This window comes from Pristiophorus japonicus, chromosome 6 (genome assembly GCF_044704955.1).
Source record: "Pristiophorus japonicus isolate sPriJap1 chromosome 6, sPriJap1.hap1, whole genome shotgun sequence".
NCBI classification, from domain to species: Eukaryota; Metazoa; Chordata; class Chondrichthyes; family Pristiophoridae; genus Pristiophorus; species Pristiophorus japonicus.
Window position 1 is genome coordinate 257,264,008 of NC_091982.1, and position 23,628 is coordinate 257,287,635.

Consider the following 23,628-nt stretch of genomic DNA (forward strand, 5'->3'; position numbering starts at 1 on the left):
TGCCATGACTTAACCCCTAGATTAACTTAATTTGGCAACAACAATGCTAAATGTTACTTACTGATAAAGAAAAGAAAAAGATAAAAACCCACTAAACAAAGCAGTACATTGGCACCAAGCACTAAAAGTAATAAGCAATTAATTAACAAATAAAAAATAGAAGGAACCCTGCACCTGAAGCACCAAGACCAAAGTAATAAGCAATTAATCAATCAATAAATAACAAATAAAAAATAGAACTCCGACCTTGGGGAACACAGTGGACCGCCGATGAGGGAGCCCATTCGGCCAGGGCTAACGACGGCGTGCTTCGGGCCCCTCCCACACAGCCTGCAATGCGCACTCACAGATTTGGCCCGCCAGGAGCTACTGCACATGCGCGCAGACTCTAGCGCGCATGTGCAGAGGTCCCGGCACTGTTTTCAGCGCCGGGACCTGACTCCACCCCCAATCCACTGGGCCACATGACGCCATCATGGAGAAGAGGCTGGGGAGCAGCCAGAATCGGGAGGAAGATTTTCGGCGCACTTGCAGGCGGACAAAAGCGGCGCACCTCGAGTGAGGGCGCCAGCAAAAGGGACTGGGGAAATTTGAGCCCGGAGTAACTGAAATTAGTAAGTGTTCTATTCTCCATAACTAACACACGTCATGTTGATGAGCATGAGTAGGCTAGGTCTATATTCCCGAGAGTTTAGAAGAATGAGAGGTGATCTCATTGAAACATATAACATTTGTAAGGGGCTTGGCAGGGTAGATGCAGGGAGGATGTTTCCCCTGGCTGGGGAGACTCAAGCTGGGGATGACAGTCTCTGAATAAGTGTTTGGCCATTTAGGACTGAGATGAGGAGAAATTTCTTCACTCAGAGGGTGGTGAATCTTTGGAATTCTCTACCCCAGAGGACTGTGGATGCTCAGTCGTTGAATATATTCCAGACAGAGGCCGATAAATTTTTGGGAACTAAGGGAATTAAGGGATATGGGGATAGCGCGGGAAGGTGGAAGATTTTTTTAATGGTAGAGCAGGCTTGAGGGGCCAAACTGCCTATTACTGGTCCTATTTCTTATGTTCTTATAAAAATTCACATGAGAAAGTAAGGGTGGATGGGGGGAGGGAGGGGTTGGGGCGGGGAATAAAGGAAGACAGGTGATATTTAACAATACTTTGAAATGAGATTTGAAATGAGAGCTGGAGGTGCACTTTTCTTAAAGGAGTACAATACACACAGCAGTACAATGAATGAAGAAATAGATAATTGCCTCTCAAAGCACAAGTTTAGCCTGATGTTATTTATTATTACCCATTATATTACAATCTTCCAATGCTTCTTTCAACAGGTGACTCAGGTGATTCTATTCCTCTCCGGGGACTTCCTGGAACAAAAGGGCAGATTGGTGATCCTGGAGAGCCAGGTAAAGTGTACCTGTTCAAGAATCAGAAGCTCCACTGCTAGGTGCAGGAATGGGTTAGAGCACTGTCCTTCGACAACAAGATGTGAAAATTTAAAATCTCAAAACCGAACCCAACTCACCCACTTCCAGATTTAACAGAGATGGGATAGTGGGGGGCAGGGGCCGAGCAGCCAATCCAGTCCCAGCAGGAGAGTTGGCCATGTAAATATTATAATGAGGCTGCATGCCTCATATTTAACCAATCTTACAGGTTTAACCTAAAGGGAGGCAAGGACTGCTTCTTGCAAGAGGTATGTGTCTTAACATCACTGCTTGTGGGCCAGATGCAGCAGGACTGCTTCCTCCCAGCCCATCAAGCTTACGTGCTTCACTGCCCGCCTTCCAACCATCCCCCCCTCCCCCCACACCCCCCCACCCGCCAGGATCCAAAGCCCTCACCCCCGTGATCACTGGACACACCCCGCAATCGCGGGGAGGGGGGGGGATGCGTGGTGGGGGGGGAACCTACTGGGAAAAAAAAACACACTGTGACTGCACAGCATGTGGGACCCAACCTAAACTCTTTCCCCTGCACACCCAGACCCCCGCTTACAAAACCCACTCCAGTAAATCAACCACGCAGTGATGGACTGGAGTCACGCGTAGGCCCGAACAGGTAGGGCTCGCTTCCCTGTAGGGCATTAGAGGACAAGTTGGGGTTTTGACAGAAGCTTCCATGGTCATTTTGTGTTGCTTAGAAAAATGATCAGCTTTTGAAAGTTCAGTATCACAGATGAATTTGAACTCAATGACCTCTGGGTTGCTAGTCCAGTACCATAACCACTAGTTTTGCAGTAATGCCATGAACCGGTGACGAGGAAATGTAATACATGGTTATGAAATATTTAACCATTTTTCATACTTAATCTGCTATTTAATAAATAAAAAGAAAACAATTGTAAATGCTGGAAAACTGAATAAAAAACAGAAAATGGTGAGAACATGCACCAGGCCTGTCAGTATCTATAAAAGGCAGGTGAATGTTTCAGGTGTGTAACCAGTCCAGATACTGACAGACCAGTTTTTATTCCCAGAATTTTCTGTTTTTATTTTAGTTATTTTGGATGTTCTGTCTATATCATAAGAACGTAAGAAATAGGAGCAGGAGTAGGCCATTTGACCTTCGAGCTTGCTCCACCATTTAACAAGATCCTGGCTGATCTTCGACATCAACTTCACTTTCCCTCTCTATCCCCATATCCCTTGATTCCCTTAGTAGCCAAAAAACTATCTATCTCTGTCTTGAATATATTCAACAACTGAGCATCCACAGGCCTCTGGGTTAGAGAATTCCAAAGATTCACAACACTTTGAGTGAAGAAATTTATCTTCATCTCGGTCCTGAGTGGCCGACTCCTTATTCTGAGACTGTCGCCCCTGGTTCTAGACTCCCCAACCAGCGGAAACATCCTCCCAGCATCTACCCTGTCAAGTCCCTATAGAATTTTACATGTTTCAATGAGATCACCTCTCATTCTTCTAAACTCTAGAGAACATAGGCTATTCAATCTCTCCTCATCCCAGAAATCAATCTAGTGAACCGTTGTTGCACTCCCTCGAAGGCAAGTATATCCTTGCTTAGGTAAGGAGACCAAAACTATACACAATACTCCAGGTGTGGACTCACCAGGGCCCTATTTAATTGCAGTAAGACTTCTTTACTCTTATACTCAACTCCACTTGTAATAAAGGCTAACATACCATTTGCTTTCCTAATTGCTTGCTGTACCTGCATGTTAACTTTCTATGATTCATGTACAAGGAAAAAAATATTCTTCTTTTCTATTTTTCCTACCAAAGTGTATACCCTCACATTTCTCCACAGTTTATTCTGTCTGCCATATTCTTGCCCACTCACTCAACCTGGCTATATCCCTTTGCAGCCTCTTTGCATCATCCTCACAACTTACTTTCCTACCTAGCTTTGTATTATCAGCAAACTTGGATACATTACACTTAGTCCTGTCATCTAAGTCATTGATATAGATTGTAACTAGCTGAGGACCAAGCACTGATCCTTGCGTTACCCCACTAGTTACAACCTGCCAACCCGAAAATGACCTGTTTATTCCTACTCCCTGCTTTCTGCCCGTTAACCAATCCTCAATCAAAGCTAATATATTACCCCCAATCCCATGAGCCCTAATTTTGTTGAATAACATCTTGTGTGGTCTCTGATCTGTTTGTTCTCTTTCCATGAATCTACATTCAACAGTAATATAAACAAAAACACACTTCTGTGCACAGTAAACTTTCCGATGCCGCCTACAGCACTTTCAAATCACGGTGCAAGTAATGATTCCTATTTCTCCTTTGTTAGGTGCCAATGGGCTCCCAGGCCAGCCTGGCCCCTCTGGTATTGATGGAAGGACAGGTGCACCTGGAGTGAAGGGAATCCATGGTGATGCAGGGATGCCGGGTTTTCCAGGTACTGATAGCCATTTACAATGAACAACTGAACCAGTAACTGTTGCTGATCGATATGTTACATGTGATCAGTGTGGCAGTCAGATGTACAGATTATAAGATGGGTTTGGATGAAGAACCAAAGAAGTTTACAGCACATGTGGCCATCATAGCTCTCGAGCTCTTAGTGAGAACAATAAAAATCAAATACCACTGCCCTACTCTCTCTCTCCATAGACTTGTATCTTCTTCTGCTTCACATATTTATCCAATTTTCCCTTAAAGATAGAGTGTTCTCTGCCTCAGCCACACCCTGCGGCAAAGCAATCAATACTCCAGCAATCATCTGTCTTAGGCTATTTATTCACTGTCGCAGCGAGAGATTACAATTGATGAACACTTCTCATTGACTCCCCAATCAGAGGAAATAGTCTTTTCTCTATTCAATCCAAATCCATAATTTTACAAACTGCTATTAAATCTCCTCTTAGCCTTCTCTGTTCCAATGAAAATAGTTCAGTATCTTATGTAGCTCTATAAGGTCCGATTTCAGAGAGAATCTGTCAGGGGAATAGCGAGATGTAGAAGAACAGTTATAAGAACATAACATAAGAACATAAGAAATAGGAGCAGGAGTAAACCACTCAGCCCCTTGAGCCTGCTCCACCATTTAATAAGATCATAGCTGATCTTCTACCTCAACTCCACCTTCCCGCACTATTCCCATATCCGTTGATTCCTTTAGTATCCAAAAATCTATCGATCTATGTCTTGAATATACTCAATTACTGAGCATCCACATCTCTCTGGGGTGGAGAATTCCAAAGATTCACAACCCTTTGGGTGAAGAAATTTATCCTCATCTCAGTCCTAAATGGCCGACCCCTTATTCTGAGACTGTGACCCCTATTTCTAAACTTCCCAGCTAGGGGAAATATCCTCGTAGCATCTACCCTGTCAAGCCCCTCAAGATTTTTAGATGTTTCAATGAGATCACTCCTCATTCTTCTAAACTCTAGGTAATATAGGCCAAGTCTACTCAATCTCTCATCGGAGGACAATTCCCCATCTCAGGAGTAGTCTAGTGAACAATTTCTGTGCTCCCTCTAAGGCAAGTATATCCTTCCTTAGGTAAGGAGACCAAAACTGTACACTATACTCCAGGTCTGGATTCAACAAGGCCCTGTATAATTGTAGTAAGACTTATTTACTCTTGTACAAGGACACCCAGGTCCCTCTGAACACCAACATTTCCCAATCTCTCACCATTTAAAAAATATTCTGCTTTTCTATTTTTCCTACCAAAGTGGATAACTTCACATTTCTCCACATTATATTCCATCTGCCATGTTCTTGCCCACTCACTTAACTGGTCTATATCCCTTTACACCCTCTTTATGTCCTCCTCATAACTTGCTTTTCTACCTAGCTTTGTATCAGCAGAGAACTTGGATACATTACACATGGTCCACTCATCTAAGTTATTGATATAGATTGTAAATAGCTGAGGCACAAGTACTGATCCTCGTGGTACCCAATAGTGATAGTCTGCCAACTGGAAAATGTCCCGTTTATTCCTACTCTCTATTTTCTGTCTCTTAACCAATCCTCAATCTATATTCCAATTATCAATCTATTCTAACATATTACCTCCAATCCCATGCGCCCCCAGTTAGGAGATGGACACCACTGTATCCACGGTGACACATAATGTCCAAGAACTACAATGCAATTGGTGAAAAAGGAAAATGTAAGATGACACCTCAGTCGCAGCATCATACGGAGGATGCTTCACAAAAAGAAATGATCATAGTTGTCTGCAGCTTGGAAACACAAAAGCCACATCGATCATGGCTACAGCATTGTCTGCTTAAATTCCACACTCTGCATCTGGAAACAACAGGCGAGGGGAAGGGGGCCGTGAGGAATGAGGATACGGAAAATGTTCCAACAGCTGCATAGTGACATTCTCCTTTATTCATAGTATGTAATTAGGTTGGACACAAGAAAAGCAGTGCTACATGTTAGGCCTAAAAGGTCTGTCATTAATTATATAAACTATGATGTAACCAGAGAAGAATTTTTGCATTTGGAAGAAATATCTAGTTACCTCTATGGAATTGATAGTAGGAAACTCACTTCCATGGGAAAAGACAAGTAGTCAGCCCATGCTGAGAGTGGACTGCATGATGTAGAGGGCTAAGTTGGAAGTGTAGCAGTGTATTGGGCATATGGTTACATCACAGGCATAATCAAGAGTTAGAAATCATGTTCAAAATGGTCACATGACCAACTTGTTCCATAATGACTTGGAAGAAGGGACCGAGTGTAACGTAGCCAAGTTTGCTGACGATACAAAGATGGGAGGAAAAGCAATATGTGAGGCGGACATAAAAAATCTGCAAAAGAACATAGACAGGCTAAGTGAGTGGGCAAGAATTTGGCAGATGAAATATAATGTTGGAAAGTATGAGGTCATGCACTTTGGCAGAAAAAAATCAAAGAGCAAGTAATTAATTAAATGGAGAAAGATTGCAAAGTGCTGCAGTACAGTGGGACCTGGGGATACTTGTGCATGAAACACAAAAGGATAGTATGCAGGTACAGCAAGTGATCAGGAAGACCAATGGTATCTTGGCCTTTAAACAAAGGGGATGGAGTATAAAAGCAGGGAAGTCTTGCTACAGTTATATAAGGTATTGGTGAGGCCACACCTGGAATACTGCGTGCAGTCTTGGTTTCCATATTTACGAAAGGATATCCTTGTTTTGGAGGCAGTTCAGAGAAGTTTCACAAGGTTGATTCCGAGTTGAGGGGGTTGACTTATGAGGAAAGGTTGAGTAGGTTGGGCCTCTACTCATTGGAATTCAGAAGAATGAGAGGGATCTTATCAAACTCTCTAATATTATGAGGGGGTTTGACAAGGTGGATGCAGAGAGGATTTTTCCACTAATGGGGGAGATTAGAACTAGAGGGCATGATTTTAGAATAAGGGGCCGCCCATTTAAAACAGAGATGAGGAGAAATCTCTTCTCTCAGAGGGTTGTAAATCTGTGGAATTTGCTGCCTCAGAGAACTGTGGAAGCTGGGACATTGAATAAATTTAAGACAGAAGTAGACAGTTTCTTAAATGATCAGGGGTTATGGGGAGCGGGCGGGGAAGTGGAGCTGAGTCCATGATCGGATCAGCCATGATCTTATTGAATGGCGGAGCAGGCTCGAGAGGCCGTATGGCCTACTTCTGTTCCTATTTCTTATGTTCTTATGTGATTGATCCCATAAGGTATTCAAGGACCTGCAGGAGATTCGGGGCGCCCAGCACCAGCAGGATTACCCGGTACCCCAGGACAACCAGGATCTGATGGACCTCCTGGCCCACCAGGTTCCAAAGGTAAATTGTGGAGATACAGTGGGACCCAAAAGCACATTTTAGTGGCTATTTCAATAGTGGTTGTTTGAGAAAGTGGACCAGTACTAACTGTAATTTATGCACCTGTGAGCATGCGCACAGGTTTGTTGAGTTGGGTCCACCGGTACGCTCGCGGCCTTCTGCGAGAGGTGGACGCCGGAGGGACTGGAGTGCATTATTACCCCCGGCAACCAAATTTTAATTTGATTTTATATGTTTTAAAGTTTAATTTGTTTTAATTGCCAGTTTTAGTGTCCCCCTCCCCTTTAATAGGGGGCACTTGTAAAAATATGGTTTTAATGCCCCCCCAAAAATAAATCACAAAAAAACCCATAAAACCCCCCCCCCCCAAAAAAAAATATTAAAAAAAAAAGGGGCAGTTGAAAAGTGTCTGGAGTGTCCCCCAGATTGGGGGGCACTTGAACTAATGTTTATTTTGTGTCCCCAAAAGAGTTGTTGAGTTGGGAGTGGCTTAGCCAGTCACATGATGTTCACAAGACTCAATTAAACCCAAGCCCATCGGGTTCAGGGGATCCACGATGAGGCATGTGGCTGTGAGCCTGGTGGATGACCTGATAATGTGTTGTGTGATTGTTAAACCTATTTTAATAAACCAACTGGTTCTTAATAGCAATGTGTTGCTATAAATTCTCAAGCAAAGAATCCATGAAGCAAATACATTACACTAACAATCTGAAAGTTTTATTACTATAAACAATGTTCAAACCTGTAAGAAGAGGTTTCCAGTGTAAGATTCTCTAATGATCATATCCTGGAGTCGACTTCATAAATTCAGAACTACACAAAATATACAAGCTCTGTTTTACTGTGTCTGGTCTCTCAGTTGGAGTCCCTGTTTATTTTTGTTTCAAAGAGACTGAGGCACATCGAGTGGATGGGACTAAGTACAACCTCGCTAGATGAACACCAGTGTTGTTTCCGCCACTGAGGCATACACCAGGCAGGACACAATCAAAGCTATCTGTATCAAAATTAAATTCAGAGAATATGTTTTTGAGAAATTCATAAACAACTGTTTAATCACATTAGGTTATACTCCACTGCAAAAATACAATTTTGAGAAATAAATGGCTACCAATACTGAATCATTTAATGATTACAGATGTTGTTGCTGGTAGAATATGTGTCCCTTTTTGATGGTGATTTAGTTGGGGTGAGCTTCAGTTGGGAAGGGGTTTGTCTGTATCGGATCCAATGAAGAGTCAAGTGATACATAAGTGAGTATCAATGCATTATTCATTGCAGATGGTAAGTTGAAGAATACGGTCACTCTCTTACCTGTCTGTCATATCTTCATGTTACTATGTTTTTTCTGTCTTCTTTTGTTTTTGTCCCTCATTTCCCCCCTTGACTATCTTGCTTCTCTATCTGTCCACTTTTTTCTTTATCTTTTTTTCTGTCCTTTCGGCTGGTAGATGGTGTGGCCGGGGAAAGGCTGAAGGCTGTATTTGGGGTGGGGATTGTGGTGAAGTATACTTTTCAGCAGTTTGCTTCACATCCACTCTGCCAATCACTCATGCATCTTCCCAACTCCCCTTTCCCATCACGTCTTCAACCCTTTCCATTACTACCACCTCCTCAATCCCAGCACTGCCTCTAACTATTTCCCTTTGCACTACTTGCTCAACATTTGTATCCTCCCCTTGCTTTGTTATGACTTTCATGACCTCCATTCACTCCCCTACATTCACTCCCACTCATCCTTCCCCTCACTCACTCCCTCCAAGAGTGAGTGGTGAGAGGCCCTCACCCTTAATCTCTCTCTGTTTCTCTTGCTCGCTCTCTATCTCAGTTGAATGCACTTTTTGAAGTTTGTGGAACATTAAACAAAAGCTACAACATGCGTGTGATCAGAACCCTTTCATTTTGTCACTCTTACACATCAATAAACCATGGCCACTCTTTTTAAAGCAGTCAATATAAATTTTACCTCAATAAGTTTTTGAAATTTGCCGCCTTGTTTTTCAAAATTATTTGTAGAATAGCTACTGAGTGGAAAGTGTTGGAAACTAAAGAAAATATTCCATCTGTAAGGCTGGCTGAAAAATACTGATGCATTATCTGAATTTAGATACACTGCACATGTTCAGACTGCATAATCAAATTCAGCTCACAGAGTCTGGGTCAAAATCTCAAATGTCGGTCCAAAATTTTGAGAGAGGGTGAGGCCTTCAGAGAAAAGCTTCAATGAAGGTAGTAAGAATAACTTACATTTATATAGAATCTTTAACGTAGTAAAACATCCCAAGGCACATTACAGCAGCGTTGAGGGTATTAAGACACAAAAGCTAATTCAGTGAATAAATTTAATCGTGTTATTTTGAAATATGCAATGTAGTGGAGTTTCTTTTGGTTCATCACCTTTATTAGGAATTTCAGTTGCTGGGGGCAAAAATAGCTGCTAAAAAAAAGGAGAAAGCATTTTGAGTGATATGAGGAGACTTTTGTGCCAGTTTGTGAGATATTCGATCAAATCTTTGGCGTGAATCTTCTGAACACCTAAATTTAACAGATTCCCAACCTATACTAAACACCCACTGCAAAATAATCCAATGTTTATTCTGTATAGATAAATTATAGTTTGTCTGATGTTATAAGTGCTGATCTTCTTTATCTGAGACATAAATACTATAACTATTTTCAACTGGAAATATAAACAGTGGCATATTTCGTAATCCTTGAAAAAAAGTGAATCTGCTGGGTGTACAAACAAGTGACTGGAATGTCCCCTTTACTCTAGGTCAACCTGGATCACCTGGTTTAAATGGTCTAAATGGATTGCAAGGACAAAAAGGAACTCACGGACCTCCAGGTAAAGACTACATAATTATTATGTATATTTTTAAACATTGCACCAACAACTATTCAATCCAACTAACCAAGTTATTGAAACAGGTACCAGTAACATACAAATATCATCTCTTCCAGGTAATTGCACTGAAATACTTTTTCCTGGATACAGATACAAACCACTCATTTTAACACCTATATGTAATCTCTCGGGCAAAATAGAAATCACACCGAAAGACCGTCTCTTCAAGACAGATACCCATCACACCAGCACCATCTTGTGAACACACACACCAAACACATTTAGAAAAACTCCGTGTTAATTGTATAAAATCATGTCCAGGTCCTTTCCATTGTTGCTGTCTAATGCAAGGGCTTTAATTATCTTTTGATTGTACATTTCACTTTATCTTGTGACTTGTCGCATGATTTATTAATATTGCTGCAATCCTGTAATTAAAAAGGACCTAGTGAACCTGGACCATCGGGATCACCAGGATCAGCTGGATCAAAAGGTGTAAAGGGGGCTCCCGGACTTCCAGGAAGTTCTATTCCATGCCCAGTGGGCAGTCCAGGACCTCGAGGATCAGAAGGTAGGAAAGTACGTTATCTTACAGGATCAAGCTCTTCAATCTCCCTTTGAGTACTGCCTGGCTCAGCTGCCCAGTGCCTTAAACTGAAGGCACAATATGCTCCATTACTGAAATAAACAACAAAAGTTAGAGTATGCTTTGCCTCCATCACCTCAACTACTTTTATAAATATTACTTGGGCAAACAATTGTACCTGTTTGAGGTTTGTTTTTCCTGCATTTCCTGAAAGTGTTTGGTAGGCTTTTCCCTCTTGTGTTATTTTTCCTGTGCCTCATTATTTCCCTGCATGGACTCCAACCAAAATTCCAACAGGCTTGTTATAATTGCAATTAGAAGCATTGCAGTGCTTTTAAAATCGTGTGCTAGGTAAGGCTAGGTAAGGGTATAGAAGGATTGTTGGGTCTTCTGGCCTGCCTGTTGATCTGCACTGCTATGCCTGTCAACAGAGGACGTGTTGAATGTATCAGCAACTGAGCACGGTACTCACAGGAGCACAGTTCAAAAAGGCAGGTTGTACTTGCATAGGGAGGCCTGCTGAGATTTTAAAGTAATTTGCGGGGTAAGAAAAGCTTTAATCTTCTTCCACCTTAGAGATATTTTGGATAGTTGCTTTGATTGGACAAAGTATCCGTGCACACATCAATCTAGTTTAATTAACACTAGAATTAGAATGTCAACCATTGATTGGAGACTTAGATATATGACCAGTTCTAACATTGTCCATTGGACACATGATCAATTCTAATACCAATCAGTAGAAAGATCGTACACTCTCCATTGGATACTTGGACACATGGCCAGATCTAATACTGCTTCGTGTTGTTTCATCCAGTTGTTGTCTTCATGTGCCTTGTCACCTTCTCATGTTCATGTTGTAGGATAAGAAACCTGTTGTCATGTTGTATTAATTCTTGTTTTGATTTGCATGTTTGCATTTGTCTCTGACTAATACCATCACATCAATCCTTAATACCTCCTGCTGGTTGGTCATGGCCTGTGTGAACTGTCTCCAGGCTCTCCAGGTGAGCACTTACATTTATAGAGATCCAATTTGTGAGTTCTAGTTATTAAAGAAAATTACTTTGCCTACATTAGTTGTTTCTGCTGCTTGTTGTATCATCTGAATGCGCAAAGAGTGAAATGCGATCACTTACTAGTATATCTAACTCTTCCTGTGTTCAAGTATTATGCACATTATCCATATATTAACAAGCACTTGTGTAGAATTTCTCTGTGAGTGACATTGTGAAATGGCTAACCTAGAGACTATCTTTTTTGCTTAAATCAGACTTATTTCTTCGCAACTCCCTCCCAAAATTTGTGCAAAACCAACATTGCAGAATATTTGCTGCGCTAAGGCGAGAATTAACTATAGATGGACTGAATTGTAGAGAAAATTCTCCCCTCATGGTGTCACTGCATTAAGTTAATTCTGCACAAAATGTCTTGCTCCAGCCGTAAAGCAGGGCTGGCTCAGAATGTTTGGCCATTTTTGTAAGGGCTGCTTTGTGCCCTACCACCCCAGATTATGATAGACAAATGCTGAAGGAGTGATCTCTTCTTGATTGTCTGGGACATACATTTCCCCATGGACAATTCAGAAATGTACACATAGAGTAGTGTAATGTGTCCAGTGCAATTCCCTTTTGACTTGTGTTCCATGGACACAAGATAACACATAAGGCAGAAGTTCCCAATTATATTCTGAGCAGGGTCACCTACCTCATTTGCCCAAATACCAAGGCCAGGATGGCACACTTCCAGAATCCTGGGTTTCATCAGGTCAATAGAAGTAACTTTTTTTTTACGCACTCCATGTCTCTGTTACTCTCCCTATATCTCTCTTTTTCTCTCTCTCTCTCTCTCTCATTTTCCCTGGCTTTTTCTGGTGCTTTCTCTGTTACTGCGGTGATTTCTAGTCCCTTTCAATAATGTACTTTTTCTCCAGTTATCTCTCCCAACATGACATCCAATCAGTGCATATACGATATGAAGCTCGCCTGCTCCCTGGACTCCTGAATAGCTCATCAGTGCATTGTAGAAAATGCTCCCCAGAGCCCTGAATAGCTGTTCAGTGCACCATAAAAGTTGTTCTCTTGGATCCCTGAATAGCTGATCAATGCAGTCAGCAAAATAGAAGATAACAAAGATTCAGGGGCTTCAGCTGTTCCTAACTTAAAGTGTAAAACATGGGAAGAAGTGAGAGATGCCATTCATTGAATAAATATCTCCTTTTATAAGATGTAGGATCACGCTGCAATTTAGAAAACTACAGTTCCTCTTTCAGCAAACAATATATTTATCAATTACTGTATTTTAGAATATACTCTGTCAAAATACAAAATCTATAATAATGGTATAACTGTATTAAACTACTTTAATAACTAGGACCATTATTTTAACATGTCCAATAAATTTGCATTGAAATGACAGGTGTTCGAGGGGCACCAGGGGCTCCGGGCCTGAGAGGACCACCTTGCAGTATTATATCAGCTGGACCGCCAGGAAGTGAAGGTCCACCAGGATTTGATGGTCCACCAGGTATGAGAGCTTTTGCCAAGATAGTAACCATGCAGACACTTTAATGAAAGCTTTTATACTAATTTCACCTGGCTTTGGTGTGGGCTTTGACACCACTGTGAGTCAACCAACTAATTACCTCTTAAAAAGATGGGGGGCAATTTTAATATAACCCGCCTGTCGGGAAACTGACGGGATCATGCGCAATGCTGGCTTTACATCCCGCCCGATTTGACTCTTTACTGAAGTCAATGGAGGGTAATATTGGGCGAGGTGTAAAACCACTGTTTCACTCAATCCCGTGGGTTCCCTGCCTAACGACTTTGGTTAAAATTAAATTGCATTTGTACACTTATTAGTCTATTTTAATTTTCTCTAGTTGCTATGACATGTAACTAGTTACTATGTTTTATGCTTTAGAATGACTAGTGAGAAGCAGCTGAGGAGCAGTTTTTTTGTGTACAACCTCAAGCACTTCTGTAATTCTCTTAATCATTCCTCACAGTGACTTGGTGACATCAATGAGAACAACTTATATTTATATAGCGCCTTTAACATAGTAAAACGTCCCAAAGTGCGTCACAGGATCATTATTAAACAAAATCTGATACTGAGACACATGAGATATTAGGGCAGATGACCAAAAATTTGGTCAAAGAGGTAGGTTTTAAGGAGGAAAGAGAGCGAGAGAGGCAGATAGGTTTAGGGAGGGCTTTACAGAGCTTGGGACCTTGACAGCTGAAGGCAGAGCCACCAACGGTGGAGCAATTAAAATCGGGGATGCGCAAGAGGCCAGAATTGGAGGAGCGCAGATATCTCGGAGGGTTGTAGGGCTGGAGAAGGTTACAAAGATAGGGTGGGGTGAGACCATGGAGGGATTTGAAAACAAGGATGAGAATTTTGAAATTGAGGCGTGCTTAACCGAGAGCCAATATAGATCAGCGAGCATAGGGGTGATGGGTGAACGGGACTTGGTGCGAGCTAGGACAGCAGAGTTTTGAGGATGACCTCAAGTTTAAGATGGAAGATGGAAGACTGGCCAGGAGTGCGTTCGAATAGTCAAGTCTAGAGGTAACAAAGGCATGGATGGGGATTTCAGCAGCAGGTGAGCTGAACATAAGAACATAAGAATTAGGAACAGGAGTAGGCCATCTAGCCCCTCGAGCCTGCTCCGCCATTCAACAAGATCATGGCTGATCTGGCCGTGGACTCAGTTCCTTTTACCCGCCCGCTCCCCGTAACCCTTAATTCCCTTATTGGTTAAAAATCTATCCATCTGTGACTTGAATACATTCAATGAGCTAGCCTCAACTGCTTCCTTGGGCAGAGAATTCCACAGATTCACAACCCTCTGGGAGAAGAAATTTCTTCTCAACTCGGTTTTAAATTGGCTCCCCCGTATTTTGAGGCTGTGCCCCCTAGTTCTAGTCTCCTCGACCAGTGGAAACAACCTCTCTGCCTCTATCTTGTCTATCCCTTTCATTATTTTAAATGTTTCTATAAGATCACCCCTCATCCTTCTGAACTCCAACGAGTAAAGACCCAGTCTACTCAATCTACCGTCATAAGGTAACCCCCTCATCTCCGGAATCAGCCTAGTGAATCGTCTCTGAACCCCCTCCAAAACCAGTATATCCTTCCTTAAGTAAGGTGACCAAAACTGCACACAGTACTCCAGGTGCGGCCTCACCAATACCCTGTACAGTTGCAGCAGGACCTCCCTGCTTTTGTACTCCATCCCTCTCGCTGAGGCAGGGGCGGAGTCAGGCGCTGTGACGGAGGTGAAAGTAGGCGATCTTAGTGATGGCACGCATATATGGTCACAGTGGGCTGTGGGCTACGCATCATATTTGCGATATAACATAAGCAGAACTTTTGCATACAGATATATTTCTCCATAATGCTACAGTGCTCCAGCTTCATTTCTCTGTGAACCACAAAATGGCCATTGTTGTTCTGCTGCCCTCTGCTGGAGATTTGGAAACACAAATGGGCTTTGTTCCTCGGGCCCGAACCTACTTGCACTTTTTTTGCCAAGTTTGGGATGTAAAATGAGCGTAGCAGCAATTTTGGAGGAGGATTCTAGGGGAGGACCCGTTTCCACCGGGTTTCCGTCCTGTGATGGCAGTACTGTCGTTCTGGGGCCTTCTCAACGTCTGCCCGACGCTGCTGCTGGTGCAGCATTAAAATAAATGCTAAAGAGGAGCAGCAGCGTTGGAGCAGCAAAACCCATGACTTGCGCATCCTTTGCACTAAGGGTATCACAGAATGATACAGCACTGAAGGAGGCCATTTGGCCCATCATGCCCTTTGAAAGAGCTATCCAATTAGTCCCATTTCCCTGCCTGCTCTTTCCCCATCACCCACTAAATTTTACCCCTTCAAATAATTATCCAATTCCCTTTTTGAATGTTACGATTGAATCTGCTTCCACCGCCCTATCAGGCAGTGCGTTCCAGATCATAACAACTCGCTGTGTAAAAAATGTTTCCTCATGTCACCTCTGGTTCTTTTGCCAATGACCTTAAATCTGTGTCCTCTGGTTATCGACCCTCCTGCCAGTGGATACAGGTTCTCCTTATTTACTCTATCAAAACAGTTCATGATTTTGATCAAATTTCCTCTTAAGCTTCTGCGCTCTAAGTAGAACACCCCAGTTTCTCCAGTCTCTTCACATGTCTGAAGTCTTTCATCCCTGGTCCCATTCGAGTAAATGTCCTCTGCACCCTCTCAAAGGCCATGACATCCTTCCAAAAGTGTGGTGCCTGGAAACTGGCCACATTACTCCAGCTGAGGCCTAACCGGTTTTATAAAGGGTAAATGATGAGCTAAAAATGGTGAACTTTTGCCAACTTCAGCTGAGACTGGCAGAATGCTCTGGTTTTGAGCCTGCAGTCTGAAGAAACCGTGAGGTGTGATAGTTACAGAACAGCTTTTGAAGTGTCTTTATTTGTGCTTTGCACCTATATAGAGCTGGCTATGCCACTAACATACTGAGGGTGCGAGATCCCTGGGTTATTTCTGTGCCCATACATAGTAATAAGTTCTGAGTACCAGGTGTGGGATTCCTAATGAGTATTGTCTTACTTACAAGTTTAATGGAGGAGGAACATGATAGAAACATAGAAACATAGAAAATAGGTGCAGGAGTAGGCCATTCGGCCCTTGGAGCCTGCACCACCATTCAATGGGTTCATGGCTGAACATGCAACTTCAGTACCCCATTCCTGCTTTCTCGCCATACCCCTTGATCCCCCTAGTAGTAAGGACTACATCTAACTCCTTTTTGAATATATTTAGTGAATTGACTCCTTTTTGAATATATTTTGAATATAAAGGGCATCAAGCGGTATGGGGAAAAAGCGGGAATATGGTGTTGAGAAAGAGGATCAGCCATGATCACATTGAATGGCGGTGCAGACTTGAAGGGTCAAGTGACCTACTACTGGACAGGCTAATGGGACTCAAGGGAGGCAAGTCCCCTGGTCCTGATGAAATGCATCCCAGGGTATTAAAAGAGATGGCGGAAGTTATAGCAGATGCACATGTTATAATCTACCAAAATTCTCTGGACTCTGGGGAGGCACCAGCGGATTGGAAAGCAGCTAATGTAACGCCTCTGTTTAAAAAAGGGGGCAGACAAAAGGCAGGTAACTATAGGCCGGTTAGTTTAACACCTGTAGTGGGGAAAATGCTTGAAACTATCATTAAGGAAGAAATAGCGGGACATCTAGATAGGAATAGTGCAATCAAGCAGACGCAACATGGATTCATGAAGGGGAAATTATGTTTAACTAATTTACTGGAATTCTTTGAGGATATAACGAGCATGGTGGATAGAGGTGTACCGATGGATGTGGTGTATTTAGATTTTCAAAAAGCATTCGATAAGGTGCCACACAAAAGGTTACTGCAGAAGATAAAGGTACACGGAGTCAGAGGAAATGTATTAGCATGGATCGAGAATTGGCTGGCTAACAGAAAGCAGAGAGTCGGGATAAATGGGTCCTTTTCGGGTTGGAAATCGGTGGTTAGTGGTGTGCCACAGGGATCGGTGCTGGGACCACAACTGTTTACAATATACATAGATGACCTGGAAGAGGGGACAGAGTGTAATGTAACAAAATTTGCAGATGACACAAAGATTAGTGGGAAAGCGGGTTGTGTAGAGGACACAGAGAGGCTGCAAAGAGATTTAGATAGGTTCAGTGAATGGGCTAAGGTTTGGCAGATGGAATATAATGTCGGAAAATGTGAGGTCATCCACCTTGGAAAAAAAAACAGTAAAAGGGAATATTATTTGAATGGGGAGAAATTACAACATGCTGCGGTGCAGAGGGACCTAGGGGTCCTTGTGCATGAATCCCAAAAAGTTAGTTTGCAGGTGCAGCAGGTAATCAGGAAGGCGAATAGAATGTTGGCCTTCATTGCGAGAGGGATGGAGTACAAAAGCAGGGAGGTCCTGCTGCAACTGTACAGGGTATTGGTGAGGCCGCACCTGGAGTACTGCGTGCAGTTTTGGTCACCTTACTTAAGTAAGGATATACTAGCTTTGGAGGGGGCACAGAGACGATTCACTAGGCTGATTCCGGAGATGAGGGGGTTACCTTATGATGATAGATTGAGTAGACTGGGTCTTTACTCGTTGGAGTTCAGAAGGATGAGGGGTGATCTAATAGAAACATTTAAAATAATGAAAGGGATAGACAAGATAGAGGCAGAGAGGTTGTTTCCACTGGTCGGGCTAGGGGGCACAGCCTCAAAATACGGGGGAGCCAATTTAAAACCGAGTTGAGAAGGAATTTCTTCTCCCAGAGGGTTGTGAATCTGGGGAATTCTCTGCCCAAGGAAGCAGTTGAGGCTAGCTCATTGAATGTATTCAAGTCACAGATAGATAGATTTTTAACCAAGAAGGGAATTAAGGGTTATGGGGAGCGGGCGGGTAAGTGGAGCTGAGTCCACGGCCAGATCAGCCATGATCTTGTTGAGTGGCGGAGCAGGCTCGAGGGGCTAGATGGCCTATTCCTGTTCCTAGTTCTTATGTTCTTAGTGAATTGAGAGCGATAATGTGCCCGACAAAATATTACTCATGCATCCTCCCAAAGACCTTACAGGCAACACAGATTGTATGAAGATCTCAGTGTGGAGCTCTGTGTGAGAAGAGTGTGCTTCTGCAATGAGGCAATGGGGGAACTATGCCAGCTACTAGATGAGGGTGTGTAGTCAAAATCATCTGTCCAGACAGTTTTGCCTGTGGCTGTGAAATTGTGAGCCACGCTAAATCTTTCTGCCAGCTCATACAGGGTTAGTGAAGCCCGTAACCACAATGCAGTATGAAGGATGACTTATGCAGCTATTCATTTTAGATGCTGAGCAGTGTGTTGGTGCCCATGGTACCCAAGGAAAAAAAGAGGGAGTGCCCGGTATGGTACCTTGCCTGTTCCCTCCAGGTCATTGCACCTTTCTGCCACTAATCTGCAATTCTGTGATTACAAGTTCAAAAATTACTTAATTGGGTGTAAATTGCTTTGAGATGTCGAGTGGTCGTGAAAGGCGCTATATTAAATGCAATTCTTTCTCTCTCTCTCCACGTGGCATGAGAGACACTCTCCTGAGGTTTCCTCCCATAGGCACCCAATAGTCTTTCTCACCTTTGTGGCATTCCACCGTGAGCTTCAGCCTTGTTAACACTGTGCGCTCTTTCTGCCTTCTTGCAATACCCTGCTCAGATTTTGCACCTCTGTCCATTCCTCCACTTGAAGAGATTCTTTAGAAGTGCCCTAAATCGCACATGAGCCACCTGTTACAGTCCGCTCCGTTCTTCAAACTGCTCGAGACTTACCAGCTGCTCTTCCGGCCTGCTGCCATATCTCCTCAGCCATTAAAGGCTTTTTATAGGCTGCATTTGTCAATTTCCAACCCCCTTGCCCCCAGAGCAGTACTCCCATGTGACACAGAAGCTGCACTCGGCATCACCCATGGTTATTTTTAAAAGCTGACCCCACGATTTAGAACAAGGTCAGCACTGGAATGGTTCAGAGGCTGGGGATCCCTGCTCAGTACTGCGACATCAGGCTTTATGTTCACTTACTCCTAATAATGGGCTCAATTTTGGCCAGGTGTTGTTGTTTCTTTTGGAGTAACTTGGTTTTTCTGGCGTAATTTAAAAATCCCCATTTTCCACAATCAATTTGCACTCAGTGCAAGTGAGTTAGTTACGACTTTTTTAGTTTAGTTTTTTTGTCTCAAAAGGGGGCATTAGCAGCCACCTACACCAGTTCCGCCCATTTAGGCAACTTTGGCCAGCTAATGGTTACTCCAAATCTTAGGCCAGCGTATGTGGCCACTTCAGAAAACCCTTGTGGAGAGCTAAAGAAACTGGTGCAGGTAGGTAGATCATAGACCATTCGGCCTGGGATAGGGGCGGGAAGGAAAGTGGAGAGGACCTGTACCTAAAGCACCAAGCCTTACAAACCACCAAACCTTGCAAACAAAAAGTTCTAAGAATTCAATAACAGACCAAAAATTGAAGTCCTATCTTCATCTTAAAACTCAGCCCGGGAAAGCAGTGGGCCGGCCGGTGCGGGAGGCCACTCGGCCTGGGCTAGGGGAAGGCAGGAGAACTGATAGTGCTCCTGCCTGGATGAGGCCGAGTAGCCTCCCGGTGAGATTTCTAAGATTAAAGTGATTAAAACTTCAAATCGATGCATTTACCAAAGTAGGGTTAAGGCTTTTCAACGTGGGTATCTAAAGAAACATGCTACTTAAACTGATTGCATCACCTGTTAATGCACACACAGCTCCCCAATAAGCAATGTATTTTCCAATTTAAGTCCATAAATAGGCATTTTCCAACCAAATGGAACTAAGCAGTCCGTGCAATTGCCATTCCATACCCCTACTCTTAACATTTGGCCGGCATTGGGTCCCACACAGCGGCTGCAGCGAGCACACGGAGAGGCTGGGCAAGGAGCTACTGCGCATGCGCAGACAATCCACTGCGCATGTGCAGACGTCCTGGCACTGTTTTCGGCGCAGGATGCTGGCTGCACCCCCAACTCGACTAGCCATGCTGCATGATCACAGGAAGGAGGCCGGACAGCGGCCAAAGTGGGAAGGAAATTTTTCGGCGCACTCCTGAACGGAGAAAAGCGGCGCATCTCCGGTAAGTGCGCCGAAAAACAAGCTGGGCCAAAATTGAACCCAGTGACTCTACCAATGAGTGTGGACTACACACTTTCTATCGCTTTGTAACAGTGCTGCAATCGGTAGTGGCAGAGTAATGAGACCAGGACTGAGGCACAAGAGGCTCTACCTCAGTAGCCAGAAGGAGATCTGCATTATAGCACAATTCTTGTCAAATGCAATTGGTGGATCCTACCTAGCGGTATTACATGGGATCAGTAGAGTTTACATTGCCTTCACTCTCTCAGATTGTCTGCCTGATCTTTTATGTTATCTTGTCTTCTTTTGCAGGTCCTCCTGGTTTTCCTGGTGACCCAGGGATCCCCTCCATCCCATTCCAAGGGGATCCTGGAGAACCAGGCACACCAGGTAGAAGTGGCACCCAGGGGCCACCAGGAGAGCAGGGCCCGCTTGGATGTATTGGCCCTCCAGGGCCGCAAGATCGAAAAGGTATATGTTTCAATTGACTTTTCAGTAATGTATTGATACTGGCCTGTGCCACAAGAATACCCAAATGCTAAGAACTGCAATGCTGACTCCCACTAAACCTTAGATGGTTTGTAGAAACAGAAATTTTGCAAACAAATAATTCCTCCTTTCACGATAGATTCTGAAGGTTGATTGTAATTTTATTAAAATATGATACATTTTATTTTTTCCACAGACTTGTAGATGTTTACAGCATATAAGACCATTTGACCCATCATGTCTGTGTAACCCCACTGTCCCCCACTCTCTCCCCTTAATCTCATATCTTCTGCTGTTTCAAATATCTCTCCAAATTTCCCTGAAAAGATGCAATGTTCTCTGCCTCATGCATTCCCTGTGGCAAAGCATTCCATACTCCAATAAGCTGCTGAATAAACAAATTTCTCCTTACCCCTCTCCTCATTCTCTTAGTAACACTTTATAATTGACACTCCCTTCATCTTTGACTCTCCAACCAGAGGAAATAGTCTTTCCCGATTCAGGCTACCCAAAACTTTCATAATTTAAAAAACCTCAATTAAATTTCCTCTTGGGCTTCACTGCTCTAGTGGAAATAATCCTATTAGCTCAAGTCTGTCCTCATAACTATAGCTTTTCATCACTGGACTGTATGCTCACTATAATTCTCTATTCTTTCTTTAATTGGACAGTCAAAACTGCACACAATACTTTAACTGTAGCCTAACCAATGTTTTATATAAATGTACCATTACCTCTTTACCCTCGTACGCTATGCTGCTATTTATGAAACCCAAAATATTGTGTCCTTCCTAATGGCCTTATTTGCCTGCAGTTGGGAATTGTGTATTTGAATCCCATGTTGTCATTCACACCCTTCAGCATCTTTCCATTGAGTATATACTCCTCTTCCTTGCTCTTCCTTCCAAAAGGTATTACCTCACATCTATCCACAATGTATCTGTAACATGTCACCCCGCTCTACTAATAGACTGCATCGCCTTGAAGCCTTTTACAGTCCTCCTCGCTCTTTGTCAAATTTTGTGTCGTCAGCAAATTTTGAGAATGTGCTCCCAATGCCAAAATCCAAATCAACTATTTACACCAAGAACAAAAGTGAACCTAGCACTGATGCCAGTATTATACCACTTCTAACCATTCTTCAATCTGAACAACCATTTACACTAACTCTAGGCTCCAACTAACTTTCTCTCCATGATGCTACTTTTCCTCTTGTACCATATACCTGATTTCTTTCTTACAAGCCTGAGACACCTTCTAATTAATGGAGGTTGAAAATCCACATATACTGCACATATTGCATTCCCTTTATCTACCCAATCAGTCAAAAACCTCTTTGACAAATTCTAAACACAATATGCCTTTAACAAATCCGTGCTGGCCATCCATGATTGACCATACGTTTCTGAAAGCTCACTAATTGTATCTCTAATCATAGATTCTGGATTTGCCCAAAACTGACGTTAGACTGGACTATAGTGAACCACTTTATCCTTCTCTCACTTCTTGAACAGAGATGTTATATTGGCTACTCTCCTGTCCACCAGCACAATTTGCACACTGAAGCAGGTTTGAATAGTTGTGGCCAGAACCTCTGCTATTTCCTCTCTGGTTTCATTCAACAGTCTAATACACATGTTGTCAGGGTCTGGTGACTTATCCATCTTGAGTCTTTTCAGAACCAATTCCTCTTCTACAATTATCTGTGACAACTGTTCTATATCCTCCTGTAATGCACCTATATCCTCACTTTCACCATCATTTGTAAAAAAAAATGATCAAAATATTTATTTAATATCTCCACCTAACTTCATTTTACATCCATCCTTTAATCTTTTCTTTTTATGTGCTGTCCCTGTAAACAGTGGGGATCAATGAAGACTGCTATATCGAACTCTACACACATCATGAGGGTTCCCTGCACTATTAAATGTCTGTGTTTAAGTTATTGGCCTGAACTCCCAATAGCACCACACTCTCAGCAAAATCAAACTCCACTTAGTCACTTCACACAAATATTAATTACAGAATTTTAAAAAACGCCTGTCCAACTTCACCTGAAGGCTGAATCCTTCCTAATTCTGAATTCCGCACTCTTCTGAACTTTCACATTCCACTGGCCTCTCGCATGTTTGAACATTGTTTTTAAAGACCAACATTATTGTACTTTATTTCATATTGCACAATGCAGACTACAGTTACAATCCTCTGTTCTTGCTTATTACTAAGGTGAAACAGGAGACCAGGGGTACGTTGGGTTCGCTGGGCTTGTTGGACCATTGGGAGCTCCAGGTGATCGAGGTGAACGTGGTTGTCCAGGCCCACAAGGACCTCCAGGTCAGTTACCTTTCAATCATTTTCTGAACTTGAGATGCAAATTTAATTTGAATAATATAACAATAAAAGCATCAGACTCCTCAGATATTGCATTCAATATTTATATGAGAATAGTATGAAGCCATAAGGCTGATCAAATACTTATGCATACCTGGGAATAGTGTAAGGAGGAGGACGCTAAAAGGCTGCAAGGTGACTTGGACAGGTTAGGTGAGTGGGCAAACGAGTGGCAGATGCAGTATAATGTGGATAAATGTGAGGTTATCCACTTTGGTGGCAAAAACACGAAGGCAGAATATTATCTGAATGGCGGCAGATTCGGAAAAGGGGAGGTGCAACAAGACTTAGGTGTCATGGTACATCAGTCATTGAAAGTTGGCATGCAGGTACAGCAGGTGGTGAAGAAGACAAATGGTATGTTGGCCTTCATAGGTAGGGGATTTGAGTATA

The 23,628-nt window shown here is 42.9% G+C and overlaps 1 protein-coding gene across 1 annotated transcript in view; it reads left to right on the forward strand.

Moving 5' to 3' along the window:
* LOC139266304 (collagen alpha-4(IV) chain-like) overlaps nucleotides 1–23,297 on the forward strand; it is a 367,140-nt gene extending 343,843 nt beyond the window's left edge. The window contains exons 36-43 of the mRNA XM_070884125.1: nucleotides 1,336–1,410; nucleotides 3,770–3,877; nucleotides 7,139–7,246; nucleotides 10,026–10,097; nucleotides 10,540–10,668; nucleotides 13,102–13,209; nucleotides 20,665–20,823; nucleotides 23,071–23,297. Coding sequence (XP_070740226.1) covers nucleotides 1,336–1,410; nucleotides 3,770–3,877; nucleotides 7,139–7,246; nucleotides 10,026–10,097; nucleotides 10,540–10,668; nucleotides 13,102–13,209; nucleotides 20,665–20,823; nucleotides 23,071–23,297 — 986 coding nt within the window. The remainder of the gene's footprint in view (nucleotides 1–1,335; nucleotides 1,411–3,769; nucleotides 3,878–7,138; nucleotides 7,247–10,025; nucleotides 10,098–10,539; nucleotides 10,669–13,101; nucleotides 13,210–20,664; nucleotides 20,824–23,070) is intronic.
* The last annotated feature ends 331 nt before the right edge of the window (nucleotides 23,298–23,628 follow it).